Consider the following 16,873-nt stretch of genomic DNA (forward strand, 5'->3'; position numbering starts at 1 on the left):
CAACAAGCCGAAGACGGAGTGTGTTTACTCTGTGGCCCAGAACCCAGACGCAGGAACCGACTGAGACAGGAAGAGCTGCAGGAGGACAGGGGGACTGTTGTAGCATGTTGTTGTTATACAGTTATTGTTGTTGTTTTTGTACAGTGTACACAATAAACAAAGATGGAGATTGAACTGATAGAAAATGGGGGATGTATACATTACTATGTGGTTGAGGGGTAAAGGAAGTACTGGTTGTGGATTGGAGGGTGTTTGTGCGTGTGTGCGTATGGGTGGGAGGGGTGGGGGTCAAAGTGTAATGTTGCTGTTGTAAATATTGTGCATATATTTGTCTTAATGTAATGCTAGCTTAAAGCAGAAGTAAGCGATCCGGTCGTTTTGGCTAATGCTGCGTTCCAGGCAGGCTTTTGAAACCGTAAATTACAGCTTTACAGTCCCGACTTACGACTTTGTAGCGTTCCAGGCAACCCACTCGTGTTTTTCCGACCAGTTTTACCTGTGAAAGTCACTATAACGGCCACTCGTAACTTCTGACCTGTGAACTCGTACCAGATCGAACTGGTACGACTTCACAGGTCGGAAAAACACGAGTTACGAGTTGCCTTGAACGCACCATAACGTCTTGTCAGCCGATGGCGTTAGCAGCCCCCGCCCTCGTCCCTACGTCACCACATTCACGGCGTCCCTTGGCTGCACACACAGCCCTTCATGCCGTTCTCTCTCCTCATTGGATAAAAACTGTAGGATACGATAAATGTTTTCTCCTGGGCTCAGAGCAGAGCAGAGTGACTGAGAGACCCGTGTTTCGGTCCAAACACTCTATGTAAGTGATTGCTGTCGGAAGATATAACTATTTAAGACTTATACTTATAACACAAATATATTGCTTACTTCTGCTTTAATTATAGGTCTCATTGCCGTGCTCCATCCGGCAGGGGGGCTGCAGTGCCAACGGAAATGAGCCTATTGGCTATAATTGGCTGCATTTACATTTTATCTTTTTAAAATGTTCATTAGTCTACACTGTCCGTCTCAAACAAATAAAGGAAAAAGAAAAGAAAATCTTTCTGTGAACATTGTGATGTTGTTGTAGTGATAATGATGTAGTAAGAGGAGGAGGTGGAGGAAGAAAAGGGGAAAAGAGAAAGAGGAGGAAGAAGGGGGGAAGAGGAGGAGGAAGAAGAAGAAAAAAGAGGGGGGAAGGAAGAGGAAGAAGAGGGGAAAAGAGAAAGAGGAGGAGAAAGAAGAAGAAAAAGAGGGGAGAAGGAAGAGAAGGAGGAGGAAGAAGGGGGGAAGAGGAGGAGGAAGAGGAAGAAGAAGGAAAAGAGGGGGAAAGGAAGAGGAAGAAGAGGGGAAAAGAGAAAAAGGAGGAAGAAGAAGAAAAAGAGGGGAGAAGGAGGAGGAAGAAGGGGGGAAGAGGAGGAGGAAGAGGAAGAAGAAGAAGAAGAGGGGAAAGGGAAGAGGAAGAAGAGGGGAAAAGAGAAAGAGGAGGAAGAAGAAGAAAAAGAGGGGAGAAGGAGGAGGAAGAAGAAGAAAAAGAGGGGAGAAGGAAGAGGAAGAAGAGGGGAAAAGAGAAAGAGGAGGAAGAAGGGAAGAGGAGAAAGAGGAGGAAGAAGAAGAAAAGGAGGGGAGAAGGAAGAGAAGGAGGAGGAAGAGGAAGAAGAAGAAAAAGTGGGGAAAAGGAAGAGGAGGAGGAACGGGGGGAGGAGCACTGACAATGTTCACGAGTAAATGTCAATAAAAATATTTAAAATAATATAATTTTCATATAAACTGGTGCAGTTTACTACTGTAGCCAGCGATACTTCTGATCAATATCATCGATCACCTCTTTCCTGCTCTGCTCCTCCTCTTTGTGAAGCAGCCGACGTTGTTTTCAATAAAGTTTAGCTTGAAAAGGGGAGAGAAAAAAAAATCCAACAACAACAACGCCGGTCACGTGACGGCGTTGCCATGGCAGCTGCTCTTGTTTCCATGTTAGCCGAGCAGAGCTAACAGACAGCTAACGGCTAACAGCAGCTCAGAGTACTTCTCCTCGTGAGGCTCCGTGTTACCATGGTGAGTGAGCGAGTGACGTCGTGTTTTCACCGAAAGACGTTTTTAACCGTTACCGTCAGTTAGTGACGCTGTAGCACCGTTAGCTTGACTTAGCATATTATGTTTACCATTAGGTTGAGTTAGCATGTGTTAGCTTAACCCTCTACCATGTTGCCCTCAGGCAGCATCATACCACTTTTTGGCCTGTCACATCTCCACAATTCATCCCATTTAATGCTGTAATACTTTAAAAAAGAGAGGAGACCTTAGAGAACCGATAACAATGCTTTAATTTATCACATGACTTTCAAGAAGCCAAACTGAAACCCTTCTTTGCAGACTTTTCAAAGGAAACAGGTTTGCCATTTTGCTCCACTAAAACGGTCTGAAAACATACAGTAACTTCCTGGCCCTTTTTCATCTGGAAAAAAATATATTTACACTAATAGATTAGTAAAGTTTAATTTTTAATAGTTCCATGCAATTTATTTACTTATTAAATAATGGAAACTTGTTAAAATGCATCTGTTGCCCGAAAGCAACAACGTACCATTATAGAAAATTGCAGTGTTGCCTTGAGGCGACAGTGAACCATTATGGAATCAATATTGCATTATGAGACTATGGTAGTGTGTGTTTAGGTGTAAATATAATGTTCAAAAACATATAATTCATCATAATTTTGTTTTTTATCCTTAATAAATTAGATTTTGGATGCAGTAAAGTAAACATCAGGCTATTATGATGAGGAGGAGGAAGATGAGAATGAGAATGTGGATGAGGATGAGGCCAGTGAAGGTGAAAGTCTACAGAGACTGGTGTTTCTAATACAGTATATGATGAACCGTAATAGTGCAATGTTGCCTACAGGCAAAACATCCCAAAAACTTCCAGAAATAAATAATTTTTTAAAATGTCTTTAGATTATGTTTATTTAGTCTATTTTGAGACATAAAAACACTCCAAACATTTTTTCCCCACTGGCATCATAATGCAGCGTACCATAGAGGGATAACTTAGCGTCCTCTGGTCGCTAGCTGCTATACGTCACAGCGGTTCACGGGTTCAACAGTGATCTATTATTGATCTATCGATTGATTGATTTATTGGTTTGTTTATGTGGTGTTACAGCCGCCGAAGAGCAAAGGGAAGAAGTCGGGCAGGGGCCGGAGCTCCGCGGTGGTGGACGGTCTGTCCACGGAGGAGATGACCAAGGACCAGGTGGGTCCGTTACCAGGCAACAGCCAGGGAGGACATGGATGACATGACATCATAGAGATTAATGTCATTATGAGATTTTAGGCTATTTTGTTTCTTTAACATGTCTTCTGTCAGACTAAAGTCTTTTCAGCAACTATACAAGAAGAGTTTAAGCTTTCTAGAACTCAATTTCATCGTTACCTACAAATGAGGAGTTATTTAAACTCAATTTCATATTAAAAAAGTGGTAGTAAGCTGAATGTTCTTGATTGAGTCTCATCATGAAAGCACCAACAATTAATAACAAAGTGATTACTTATATAAACAATCAGTTGCTTATGAATGATGGGACTATAATCAATATCAAAAATAGTTGGGAAAAAGACTTTGGTGTCCACCTGAGGTAGAAGATTTTGTCTCTTTCGTTGTTAGATATTTCTCCTAAACTCACTGAAAGTTGAAATAAGTTACTGATGTTGTCTGACCCATATGTCATGTCAGGTATCACCCAGCTCCAGCTCTTGAATTGAGGCCCCTAAACTTTGAGACAGTACAAGTTAATTTTTCATCTACTTGTTGATGTGCAACCAGTAAATTTGTAGTTGTTTTTTTTAACACTGAAATGTGGAAGTGGCGACTCAAAGAATCTAAGAATGGACTCTGTCACTACAGGTGTGTAGCAACCAAAAACGTAATAACTGCCAATAACGTAATAATTTTGGCCATTTTAAATGTAATAAAGCCAATATGTCAAATGTTATAACGTGCCAATAATGTAATAACATTTTTGAGCCAATAACGTAATAACTTTTTGCCAATAATGTATTAAGTTATTACATTATTGGCTGGTTATTATGTTATTGGCCTAGTATTAAAAAAACCTTTGAAAATGTAATAATTGGTGCCGATAATGTAATAATACATAAATATGACTGCAGTTCTTGGAAATAAAAGGCTTTTTTGCAGTTTTGTGCAGTTTGCTAATTAAAAATAGGTATAGTGGATGACATAGTCGTCATATTTATTTATCCAAGATCTTTCACCTCTCTCTCTCTCTCTCTCTCTCTCTCTCTCTCTCTCTCTCTCTCTCTCTCTCTCTCTCTCTCTCTCTCACTTCTACCATGCTTAATGATATGTTTGCAGTAAGTAAGCATTGTAGGCTATCAACAACCTCCAAAACATAACAAAACTTGTGTATTGAATGGTGTCTGCCAGCCAGTTTATGTTTCAGTCATGTATAACTTCCTGCCTAAATATGACCACTATGTCATCCACACCTATTTTTAATTAGCAAACTGCACAAAAACTGTAAAAAACAACAAAGCAACAGTTATTACCAACCAATAATGTAATAAATTATTACATTATTGGCAAAAAAGTTATTACGTTATTGGCTCAAAAGTTTTATTACATTATTGGCTTTATTACATTTACAATGGCCAAAATTATTACGTTATTGGCCGTTATTACGTTTTTGGTTGCTACAAGGTGTCAGGCCGATGTGTGTGAGAATCATGAATGAAAAGGAAATGTGAATATTTGCTTAGGAAGTCTATTTACAGTGTTCACCCCTTTTGTGCTTAAGCTCCTAAAATGTTACGTTAGGGGGCGCCACTGTACTCCTAGTGAAAAAAGTTAGTCTGGAGCCCCATTGTAAAGCTCTCTCTCTCTCCTGAAAAATAATTTGGCTCCAAAAACTGTCATTTCCTTTGTAAGAGCAACAAATCATAAAAGTAGGATTGACAATAACAATCTATGTAATTTTACAGTCCAAGGCCGTTTTCTCAGAAAGAGTTTTCCCTCAAATCTCCACTTCAGCAGCACTTACAGACACCAAACCTTCCACTTTGATCCCTTTCTATATTCTGAAGGTTTGTTGGGGAGGGGATTGTTGATATATCATTCACAGCCTCATTTATACAACATTTTATTACTAAAAACATGGAGACGTTAGATGTTTTTAAAGGGCTGGTGACAGTATTTTCTCATTTACAGAGTGATAAAAAGAGATATACAAACTCCTCCTCTATAAAAACTTCTGACTCTAATATGTCAACAAAATAAAACAAAGTGGTTTTATGCATTGTTCAGATTTCTGTTCCGGAAAAGTATGCAAATGTGTGAATATATAATTAGATATTGCCTCAAAACACAATTTTAAACAAAACATAATTTTAAACATAAAATTTGACAGAACTTGTAATAAAAAAAAATATTTGTCTTAATGAGAGTGATAAACTTGGGAAGTTTCATGGTAATACCTCTTAGTTTAAATTTTTACCCTATTCACCTGTGGTGTTTCAGCCACATTCGAACCACATTAACACGCATTTATTCACTATAATGTGTGTAATGTGTGTGTGTGTGTGTGTGTGTGTGTGTGTGTGTGTGTGTGTGTGTGTGTGTGTGTGTGCAGCTGGAGGAGCACATCGTGCGTCTGCGGGAGGAGCTGGACCGGGAGCGGGAGGAGCGGAGCTACTTCCAGCTGGAGCGGGACAAGGTCCAGAGCTTCTGGGAAATCTCCAAGAGGAACCTGGAGGAGAACCGGGCGGAGCTGAGGAGCAGGGAGAGGGAGAAGGAGGAGGCCGAGGAGCGCCACCGCGTGGAGATCACCGTGAGACACACACACACACACACACATGAGAATGGGCTGTTTGTGTTGTGTTTTTTGTTTCTTCAGTGTCTTTTAAACAGTCACAGTCAGACCTCATGTGGTCTGGCTGTTTAAATAAATAAAAGAGCAAATATACAGCAGGGATGTCACAATGACTTGTTTGCGCGATTAATTAATTAATTAATAAACGCTGTTGATCGTAAAGATTCCTCGATACCGCCACTTTCCAAAAAAGAGTATGTTGGAACCGTTTCGGCAGATCAGAAGGAAAACAAACGTCACACTGAATTGGCAGGAATTTAAACGTTAGCGTGTCATTTGTAATAATAATAAATTTAAAAAAAAAGATTAAAATAAACTTAAACATTTGTTGGTTTTATGTTGATTTCCCCTGGGGGTTAATAATTGGTCCTCTATTAACAGATACTTCAAATATTTTGTGTAAATGATGAGTAATGTCATTATATTTTGACTGTATTTGATTTTTACACATTCATAGCATTGTGAAATCAATGAATGCGTAATAAATGTGATCATCGTAACACTGATTATTTTTGACAATAATCGTACCAAGAAAATCTATAATTGTGACATCACTATACAGTATATAAGTTTAATACAGTGGTTCCCAACCTTCACTGGCTCCTGACCCCGTTTTGATGTCACAACTTTCTGGCGACCCGTCAAGATGCACCAGCTCAGATGTTTAAGTGAAAGTAAAGAATACAGTTGATTGTGTGTGGTGTTTTTAATCGTAGTTTTAAAAAGAATAAAAAATTAGTTTAAAAAATATTTTTATCAGTTATTTTTTTAAATCAATTTTAGGAGACATTTCAGGCCACATGGGGTCCCGACCCCCAGGTTGAAAAACTCTGCTCTGTTTCAAATTCAAACTTCAATTTTCATTTAATTATCCAGTAGTTTCGGAAAAGTTATGCATTTGTGTAATAATCAAAAGTTAACTTTATTTACTTTATCACTGTGATGGTTTAAAAATCACGCCAAATATGAATCAATAAATGTTTATGATCTACTACATGATAAATGTTGTTTATTTGACCAGTTTGAATTGAATCTAAATCCCATGTTGTTCCTGAATCCACCAAACTGCTGGATCAGAATAATCCTGATGTTCTGGATCAAAGCTTTACCGAAGTTCTGATCAACACAAACTGATGAAGGTTTGATCCAAGTTAAAAACAAGACTTTAGTTTAGAAACAACAACATTTTCAAGATTAAACTTTAAACTTTACATTTTTCCTCAGTTGTAGAACTTTTCCCCGGCTACTGGATAATTAAATTAAACTTTTAAACAACTGGACCCAGAAGATGAAAAACTATTTAAAACAGGAACAAAGAACAAACATGATGATGTCACCTGATGATGTCACCTGGTGATGTCACCGGTGCAGGTGTACAAGCAGAAGCTGAAGCACGTCCTGCTGGAGCAGCACGGCGCCGTGTCGGAGCTGAAGACGGTCGGCGTGGCGACGGCGGCGCTGCTCCAGAAGCATCAGACCCGGGCGGAGCTGAAGCTGCGCGGCGGCGTTCAGGACCGGGAGGCCGAGCTCAGAGAGAAGACGCTGCAGAACCAGGACTGCATCAAGGAGCTCAAACTGGTGTGTGTGTGTGTGTGTGTGTGTGTGTGTGTGTGTGTGTGTGTGTGTGTGTGTGTGTGTGATCACCAGTCTGACCGTGTTTCCTCCACAGAAGCAGCAGGTGGAGCTGATGGAGCTGAGCAACGACTACGACCGGAGGCTCAGAGGTGAGTACGCCTGCTTTTATTCTGAAAATACACACCTGCTGGGGATTTTCACAATAAAAGCTGATGTGGACCAGGACCCAGTTGTTATGTAACATATATATACTGTATATATAACATATAATGACAAGGAAGCTTGATAGCTAATTTATGAATAGGGGGTGAGAGTAAATAAGTTTTACTCCTTCCCACTCCTTTTCGGATATGAAAAAAACAAACAAATTCTCTTTATTTTCAATTATTTTATTTTTTTCATGTGTTGTCTGTCCATTACTGTATTATTTTTTTATTTCTTTTAACATGTCCGAAATAAACTTAAACCAACTAACTAACTAACTAAACTGTTTTACATCCAGGACCCTGAACTGACACAAATTAGACCACGGACCCTCGAAGCGAACACCAGAAATACACAAATATTTGTTCTGAGACTGAAGAATGGTACTTTCTTAGTCAGTGTACGTTCAAATTAGGGCCAATGGCGTGAATTTTTGGAAATATTGTAGAGAAATTTCTGGAAAAAACCGGTAAAAATTCTCAACAAAAAAAAAAGTTAAAAAAAATAAAATTCTAGAGAAAGGTCATAAGATAAAAAAAAAAAAAAAAGTTAAATTTTCTAGAAAAAGTTGGGGACCCCCTCAACTCTCACAAACCCTCAGTTTGTGTTGGTCAGAACTTTTTAGTCAGATCAGGAGAACTTTTAAATTAAATTAAATTAAATTAAATTAAATTAAATTAAATTAAATTAAACACTAGTCAAAAAAACAACATTGATAATGCAGTAGATATGTTTTATTTATATTTTGCACCTGATTTTTAACGACCACAGTGATAAAGTAAATAAAGTAACTTTTGATTATTACACAAATGAAGAACTTTTCCCAAACTACTGGATAATTAAATGAAAATTGAAGTTTGAAGTTGCAACACATGGAAAAAAATATATTCACAATGTATTTGACTAATGTACTGTATATTTTTTTATTAATTTGTTGTGGGTCAGATCAGACATTGAGAAACAGAAAACAAGACAAACATCCCATAATCAGATGAATCCAGTGTCTCCATGCTGCTGTTACAGACCAATCAGCTTCAGTCTGACACACAGTCAATGTTCCCTCTAATTTTCAAAACTCCTGAGCAGAAATTGAACTCCCCTGAGGACCTGCTTGAGCGACTGTGAGCGAAAGCTCAAGCTTGAGCTTTCGCGGGATATATATATATATATATATATATATATATATATATATATATATATATATATATATATATATATATATATATATATATATATATCGGATAGGATGATATATAGGAGCGCCACACTCAATGAGTTAATCATTATATTACACACACACACACACACACACACACACACACACAATGTAGCTATATGTATGTATATGTATAATATAATGATTAACTCATTGAGTGTCGCGCTCCTTTCCAAAGTTTTAGTCAAGTGTACCGGCAATTTAGACGATTTTTGTAGAGCCACAGTGTATTCTGTATTATTGCCACATGAAAACTTTATGCTTCAAATGGCCACAAACCATGTGTTTCTGTGCCTCCGTTCCTGAGAAAAGTCAAGCTAAACATGGCTGGGTTTCACCAAAATCCCTCCTTTTTTTCTAGAAAAGGAGATAGAGCGTCTTTTATGAAAGGTGCGCTGTTTGTGCCTGTCGCTCTTCTGACACTCGCATTTCTGGATCAAAGGGCTCGTGTAAGATAAATATACACAACAATTGTTGTTCTATTCACAAAACCACCATCGGGGGCGGGGGGGGCGCCACTAAACAACAATAACACAGACGCACCGTGCCGTGTCACAGCTTCTCGCCGCGGAGCGTGAGGGTCAGTCGGCCACCGCGGCTCGGGAAGACCGGTCCCACCGGTGGTCGCGGTCCTTCTGTGGTACGGGTCGGTGATGCCGGTCTGCTTTGGCCCAGAGACCATCAGATTTTACCGCGGGAGGACTTTGGGGAGGACACGGTGTTGCTCCAGATGAAGACCGGGCGGGACAGTCGGCTGAGAGCTTCCTGGTTCAGCTCAGAGCTGCTGCAGCCTCGCGGGTGAGAGCAGAGCAGCTGCTGCATCCCCATGCAGAACTCCGTTTGCAAAAGACGTTAATTACATTTTTGGCACTCAACGCATGGGAACGAAAAACGAGAAATTACGTGGTTGGCACTCAATGAGTTAATAACAGATTATTTTGACAACATTACCTAGGCTGAATGAGAGGGATGGAAACATTGCCCACACTTTCCCATCTGAAAACTCGCCTTTTACTTTTGCGTCACTGCACGTCTTGCAAACGACTCCAGTCTCGGTTGAAAAAGAAAAATATGTCGTCGAGTTTCACCGGTGTTCCCTCGCCCGTATTTGTACTGTGACCACAGACAGTGACAGCCACTCCACTTTCAACGATGCACGTTTTTTCTTCACCTTTCCGACAGTCTCACATTTGCTGTGCTATGCAATAACAAAAACGCCACAACAGCGGCTGCTCGTCATAACAGATTGATTGGCTGTCAAGCTAAATAACTGCTGCGTATTGGCTGGGCAGCGCCTCGTGGGCATGTTTTTTTAATGATGACTGGCTGACAGCACCCTGTCACTGTCACTCATTGCAGTGATAAACGCCCACAGAGGTGTACATATTCACAGTCTAGGTCATACATTTCACAATTCGAAGCGCACATTAGGGAGAAATAAACCGTAAACTAGTCGGGGATATTCGAGTGCGCAACTTTTTTGTCTTCTGCGCAAAGAGGTGGGGAGCAGTGCGCAATTGCGCAGTAAAACACCTTAGAGGGAACAGTGCACACAGTCACATGTAACACTCCAACTGGGATCAAAGTAGAGACGGATTATTGATTATTGATTATTGATTATTGATTATTGATCCTGGATAGGGTTAGGGTCATTTAGATCCAGATTAAACCTGTTGAACATCTGGACCCAGGCCCAGCTTTTATTGTGAAAGTCCCAGCCTGTGTTTCCTGCTGTAACAGAGGTGGAGGTGAAGAACCACAGGAAGACGGCGGCGGCGGTGGAGGTGGAGGGCCGGAGGAGGAGGGCGGAGCTGAACGAGCTGGAGGACCGGATGAAGAGTCGTCTGGTGGCGCTGAGCGAAGAGCACGAGAGACAGATGAGAGGAGCAGAGGAGTTCCACTCTGCTGCTCAGAGGAGAGTCCTGGGGGAGCAGAGCTGCCTCAAGGTGGGGGGGGGGGGGCAGAGCAGCCTCAAGGTGGGGGGGGGGGGGGGGGGGGGAGCAGAGCAGCCTCAAGGTGGGGGGGGGGGAGGAGCCTCAAGGTGGGGGGGTTGACTGGATGATTGGTGTGGAGTGATAGCTGTGACCTGCTGACATTCCTGCTGTTCCTGATGATGTTTCTCCTGTGGTGTGTCTCAAATCACATACTTCTCTTAGTGCACTTCTTTGCAGTCCACTATAAGGAAGTGCACTTACTTGGGCAGTGCACAAATTTCGACAGGGTAGTACCGTCTCAAATCAAACACTGCCGCTGCGCACTTCTTCTATTTTTTAAAGGCTGATTGCAGCCGGCCGTTGGGGCCCTATCGGCGACACTTGACGGCGCTTTTTGCCGATCAAAATGAGCTATTAAGTTGTGTTTTATTGTGTTAGTGTTGTTGTTGTGTTGTTATGAGTGTTTTTTGCCATTTGAAAATTAGTGACGTACTTCCGCTACGTCACTAATGGCGCTTTTCCACTACACTTTCACGGCACGGCTCGGTAAAGGTGCTTTTCCACTACAGCTGAGTTCTCTAGTACCTCCTCAGCGGGGGCGGAGTCGGCACGGAGACGATCGCGGGGCCGCATTGTCCGCTTCTCTTTTTTCGATCCGCTCGTCAGCTCCAAACTCACTCGTCTGCACCTCGTTAACAGATCACAGTGGTTTTACACACAGCAACATTTAACTCAGGTGAAGGAACAACAACAGTCTCGGTACAGATCAACTGGCGCTGTTGCTGCTCTGTTTTTGAAATTTCCGGGTTTGATTCTCATGTCGGACGACGTAGCGCTCGCGACTCTTCCAGTGACGCCGCTCTGTCCAATCAGTGGAAGGCAGTCGGCTGACGTCACGTTATAGTATCACTCCGGCTCGCTTGGAACCACTAGGGCTAGTGGAAAAGCAAAAAAAAGCAGGCCGTGGGGTGGTGCGTGGCGCAGTGGTTAAGGCGGCCGCCCCATGTAGAGGCTACAGTCCCCAACGCAGGCATCCCGGGTTCAAATCCCACGTCGGGCAGACCTTTCCTGCATGTCATTCCCCCTCTCTCTGCCTCCCCCTTTCCTGTCTATCTCACTGTGCTATCAAATAAAGGCAAAAACGCCAAAAAAATATACCGTACTTTAAAAAAAAAGAAAAAGCGGGCCATGCCGTGCTAGTGGAAAAGCGCCATAAGATGGCGGCTGTTGAGGGTGAAAAGTGTCCAACGATCCACACTCAATTTTCTGGCTGTTTGAGTGCAGCATTGTAGTGCACATGTTGTACACTACATTGGTGCACTCTGCTCAGTGTGAACGCAAGTACTCAAAATATTAAGTGTAAGTGCAGAAGTGCGCGATTTGGGACACACCTCTGATGTTCCTAATGTTCCTGATATTCCTCCTCCTCCTCCTCCTGCTCCTCCTCCTCCTCCTCCTCCTCCTCCTCCTGCTCCTCCTCCTCCTCCTCCTCCTCCTCCTCCTCCTCCTGCAGGAGCAGCTGTCTGAGCTGCAGCAGCAGCAGACCCGGTCGGACCGGGAGCTGTCGTCAGCGCAGCAGGAGAACAGTCGTCTGCGTCAGAGTCTGCATGAGGCGGAGCAGCAGCTGCCGGAGCTACGGAGACGACTGCAGGACCACGAGCAGAACAAGGCCCGGATGGTGGTGCGTTCACTGACCTCACACGTCCTCTTTAACGGGATAGTTCAACATTTTTGGTAGGTTCGTTACCTTTAATTGTCGGTGCAAGCTGTTTTTAGAACGGCGGAGCAGAGCCGTGAGCTGCTCAGAGCTACGCTACGGAGGCTCATTATGGGATTTCTTGGTTTCCCTCATCAAACTCATCAAATACACAATCCAACAACTCCACAACGCTCTGGTGGACAAGTTGTGACCTGCACATTCACCACGCTATGAGATAATAACACAACGTTACCAGACAGAGTTGTTTTAGAGGGAAATTCATGCAAAACCACTGATGCGCGTTGCCTTCAGGGACAGTTTTTCATCATCAGTCTCTGCATTTCCCTCTAAAACAACTCTGTGTGGTAACGTTGTGTTATTATCTCATAGCGTGGTGAATGTGCAGGTCACAACTTGTCCACCAGAGCGTTGTGGAGTTGTTGGATTGTGTATTTGATGAGTTTGATGAGGGAAACCAAGAAATCCCATAATGAGCCTCCGTAGTGTAGCTCTGAGCAGCTCACGGGTCTGCTCCGCCGTTCTAAAAACAGCTTGCACCGACAATTAAAGGGACAACGAGGAGTTTTGGAAAAGTGAAGTGTTTTCACACTACATTTATGAGCCTCCGCACCGTGAAATTCTTTGACCGGCGCAAGACAGACTCATGTTTTCATTCATCAAGAATTAAAGTCAGAGGTTGGAAGACGATCACATACCGTCGTAGTTCCCACCATAAACGGCAAAACCGAAAGTAAAGAAATGCTGGTCGGCTCGACCAGCATTTCCACCACCACTAATAATAACAAAATAATGATATATTTATCTAAAATGGGCCATTAACAAGTGGTAACGTAGATTCATCCACATTAATATGAGACTTTTTTATAACCAAATAGAAACTCCTCGTTGTCCCGAACCTACTGCTATGACTATGGGGATTATGGCAATTGGCTGACTTGCCAAAAATGTTGAACTATCCCTTTATCCGCCCACAGAGGAGCCGAGCGGAGCTGAAGGTGTCGGAGAAGGAGCTGAGGGACCTGACGGTGGAGCACGAGCTGCTGCTGCAGGCCTTCACCAAGGTAACGGCCCACCGCCGCCGCCGTATCACGTGACCTCAGCTCCGCTGCCGGCCGTCTGACCTCACCTCTCTGTGTGTGTGTGTGTGTGTGTGTGTGTGTGTGTGTGTGTGTGTGTGTGTGTGTGTGTGTGTGTGTGCAGGTGGAGCGGGAGCGTGACGAGCTGCGGCGGCGGCAGACGGAGGCGCTGGCGGAGCTGCAGAGGAGCAGCGGCCTGAAGGAGCTGCTGCTGCTCAGGAAGGTGGAGGCTCTCCGGGCGGCGCTGGAGAGCAGGGAGGCTCAGCTCTGCGCCGCGCTGACCGCCACCAACACCGGCACCGACGGGGCGACGCAGCACGCCGCCAGCACGCTGCAGGTCACACACACACACACACACACACAGTTCTTCAGTTTGATTTTTTATTTCAGTTTAGTTTTAGTGAGTTCAACAAGTGATGAAGCAGTTTTAGTTTTAATTTAGTTGTAGTTTTTATTTAGTCTAAAGCCCTATTCGCACGGGATTATTATTACCTGGGGACGTCTGGTGATTTGAAAATGACCCCCCCCACATCTGTGTTTCTTGAGGTGCATTCGCACGGGACAAGTGAAGTCTGCATTTTTACTCTAATTTACTGACATTAAGGCTCCGATATGACGTCAAAGCTGCTGTCACATCCATGTGTTATGTCAAATGTCATAAGTAAAAGAATGTTATATCAAAATGTAAAAAAGCAAAAACAAAAGAAAAAGATTATGATATGATCTGATTATGAAAAAGATTTTATTCTGTGGGTAATGGGGGCGGGACTAGATCAGCTTTTGCTTCTCCCGCTTTCCCTTTCGGCCATGTGTATTGTATTACTCGAACTAAGATGAAGTGTGATGATGATGATTTAAATTGACATGCCCGAAATAAACAAATTGATTGATTGATTGATTGATAAAGCAAATGTAAATAAAATGTCAAAGCAGCAACGTGACCACCTCCGAAATTTTGCTCTTTTTATGGATCTGAGCTGTTTATTTAAATGGGTCTCCAGCACCGATACCAGCTCGTGTTTGCACCTAAAACGCCTTCGAAAATGCCGCTCATAATTTCCACCGCAGCCTCTATGTTTCAACCCGTACAGTATGGTGTATATAGTATCAGTATATTACTGACATGGCGCATTCGCACGGGATTAAGATCACAGACAACTACAACGAAAGCCCTATTCGCACGGGATTAGTTTTACCTGGGGACCTCTGGTAATTTGTAATAATTGCGGAGGACGTCTGTGATCTTAATCCCGTGCGAATGCGCCATGTCAGTAATTTGTAAAGTAAAAATTCCTCCGCAAATGACCTACTATATTTCACCAAAGAGACCTACGTCCCGTGGTAAAACTAGTCCTGTGTGAAACTGCATCTCAGTAATTGAGGGGCATTTTTTGTTCTTCCCTGGTTGAAACCATAGCTACTGTACGGGTTGAAACATGGAGGCTGTGGTGGAAATTATGAGCGGCATTTTCGAAGGCGTTTTAGGTGCAAACACAGGTTCGTATCGGTGCTGGAGACCCATTTAAATAAACAGCTCAGATCCATAAAAAGAGTGAAATTTAGGAGGATATTGAGATGGATGACGGCGGCTTTCAACAGGTTTCATACAAACGCCATGACGGCCCGTTATTGTGACAACAACTGCACTGTTGTGAAGTCACGTTGCTGCTTTGACATTTTATTTACATTTGCTTCGCACATGGATGTGACAGCAGTTTTGACGTCATATCGGAGCCTTAATGTCAGTAAATTTGAGTAAAAATGCAGACTTCACTTATCCCGCGCGAATTCACCGCAAGAAACACAGACGTGGGGGGGTAATTTACAAATTACCAGACGTCCCCAGGTAATACTAATCCCGTGTGAATAGGGCTTAAGCTGCTGTTATCTTACTCAACTTTACTTTAGGTTTAGGAGGTTGGAGCTAGTTCTAGTTTGTGGAGAAACTATCATTTTAATTTTTATTTCAGTTTACTAGATTATTTTCACTCTTAGTTTTAGTCTTAGTGAACTATAATATCCCTGTCTGTGCAGGAGATCCTGGAGTCCAAACACGCCACTATCAGCAGCCTGCAGGACGAGCTGCTGCGCCAGCGCCAGGTCAGAGTCACGTTTGATATAATATAAACATTTTTACCATTTAAAGTCATGTTTCCAGAGGCTTTAAAAGGAATTAGTTACAGTCAAATTACTTGGACCCCCTGAAACTAATGTTTATATAACATATAACTACACTTTAACGGGTGTGTTATTATTTAGTGACGGGACTAGTCTAGTAGTGAGTCTAGTAATGGAGCATTTTATTCAGCGTTTCCGCCGGGTCTTAAAAAGCCTAAGAAAGTCTTAAATTCGTTGAAGTATTGTGTTCAAGTCTTAAATCATTTTAGACAGGTCTTAATTTTCTTACTTCAAATGGTCAATAAAATGCTCCTGTGACACTTCATTCAGCTTTATTGAATGTATTTACAGCTACAAACGAGCAACTTGTATATTGCAGCCGATTTACTTTGCAGATAATTTTGTGACTCTGCATTTGCATTGGTCATGATATCGGTCTTAAATTTCATCCATAACGATCTTAAAAAGGTCTTAAATGTGAGTTGGTGAAACCTGCAGAATCCCTGTTATTGTCAGTAACGGTATAACAGTGTTTTAACAGGGTAAACAGGAACTTTTTTGATTACTGTTAATGAAAAGAGTAGCGCTGTTTATTATATATTTAACGGCGTTGTCATGGCGTCCTGTGCCCTGCAGGAGTACGAGCGCCTGCTGAGCTCCTGTTCGCGGCGGCTGCAGGATCTGGGCGTCGCTCAGCACGACCTCCCCTTCAGACCGGCGGAGCAGATCCTCACCGGACCAGAACCACAACACTGAGCTGCTACTGCTGCTGCTGCTGCTGCTGCTGCTGGAGACACTTTACCCTCCAAGACTCCTCCTCTACTGCTGTTTTTATTTAGTTTTCATCACTGACTCCTTCCAACATCTTGTTTTTCTTCTGTTTTGTCTTTACTTTATTTAATTTTTTTGTGATAAATTTGTTACCTCAAGCATAATAAAGTGTCACTGAGCCTTAAAACCAGCCGTCAGGACTTCCTGTGACTTTGTGATGTCACAACTAACCCCGTCCCCTCACCACCTGGACCCACCATCTTCCAACAACTTTGCAAGATTTGGTTTCTCTGAGTGTTTTATTCTGAAATCTGTTCTGATTTTATTGAATCAGTCAGAAACCAGACAGCCAATCAGAAGCATCCT

General features: G+C 42.5%; 1 protein-coding gene across 1 annotated transcript; it reads left to right on the plus strand.

Moving 5' to 3' along the window:
* The first annotated feature begins 1,957 nt into the window (after positions 1-1,957).
* On the plus strand, positions 1,958-16,681 carry LOC310985257 (dynein regulatory complex subunit 4-like). Its single transcript, XM_083970812.1, has 11 exons — positions 1,958-2,058; positions 3,169-3,258; positions 5,654-5,851; positions 7,265-7,471; positions 7,563-7,617; positions 10,629-10,834; positions 12,336-12,503; positions 13,517-13,603; positions 13,743-13,955; positions 15,653-15,718; positions 16,373-16,681. Exons 1-11 carry the CDS (start codon positions 2,056-2,058, stop codon positions 16,490-16,492), a joined length of 1,413 nt encoding a protein of 470 aa, XP_083826938.1. The 5' UTR covers positions 1,958-2,055; the 3' UTR covers positions 16,493-16,681.
* Positions 16,682-16,873: the final 192 nt, after the last annotated feature.

This window comes from Trachurus trachurus, assembly GCF_905171665.1.
Source record: "Trachurus trachurus genome assembly, chromosome: 1".
In the NCBI taxonomy this organism is placed as follows: domain Eukaryota; kingdom Metazoa; phylum Chordata; class Actinopteri; order Carangiformes; family Carangidae; genus Trachurus; species Trachurus trachurus.

Excerpts from the sequence above, each read along its gene's own strand:
- LOC310985257 (XM_083970812.1), top strand. Across the intron at positions 5,852-7,264 it reads GCCACCGCGTGGAGATCACC|GTGTACAAGCAGAAGCTGAA; the intron begins GTGAGACACACA and ends TCACCGGTGCAG. Across the intron at positions 10,835-12,335 it reads GGGAGCAGAGCTGCCTCAAG|GAGCAGCTGTCTGAGCTGCA; the intron begins GTGGGGGGGGGG and ends CTCCTCCTGCAG.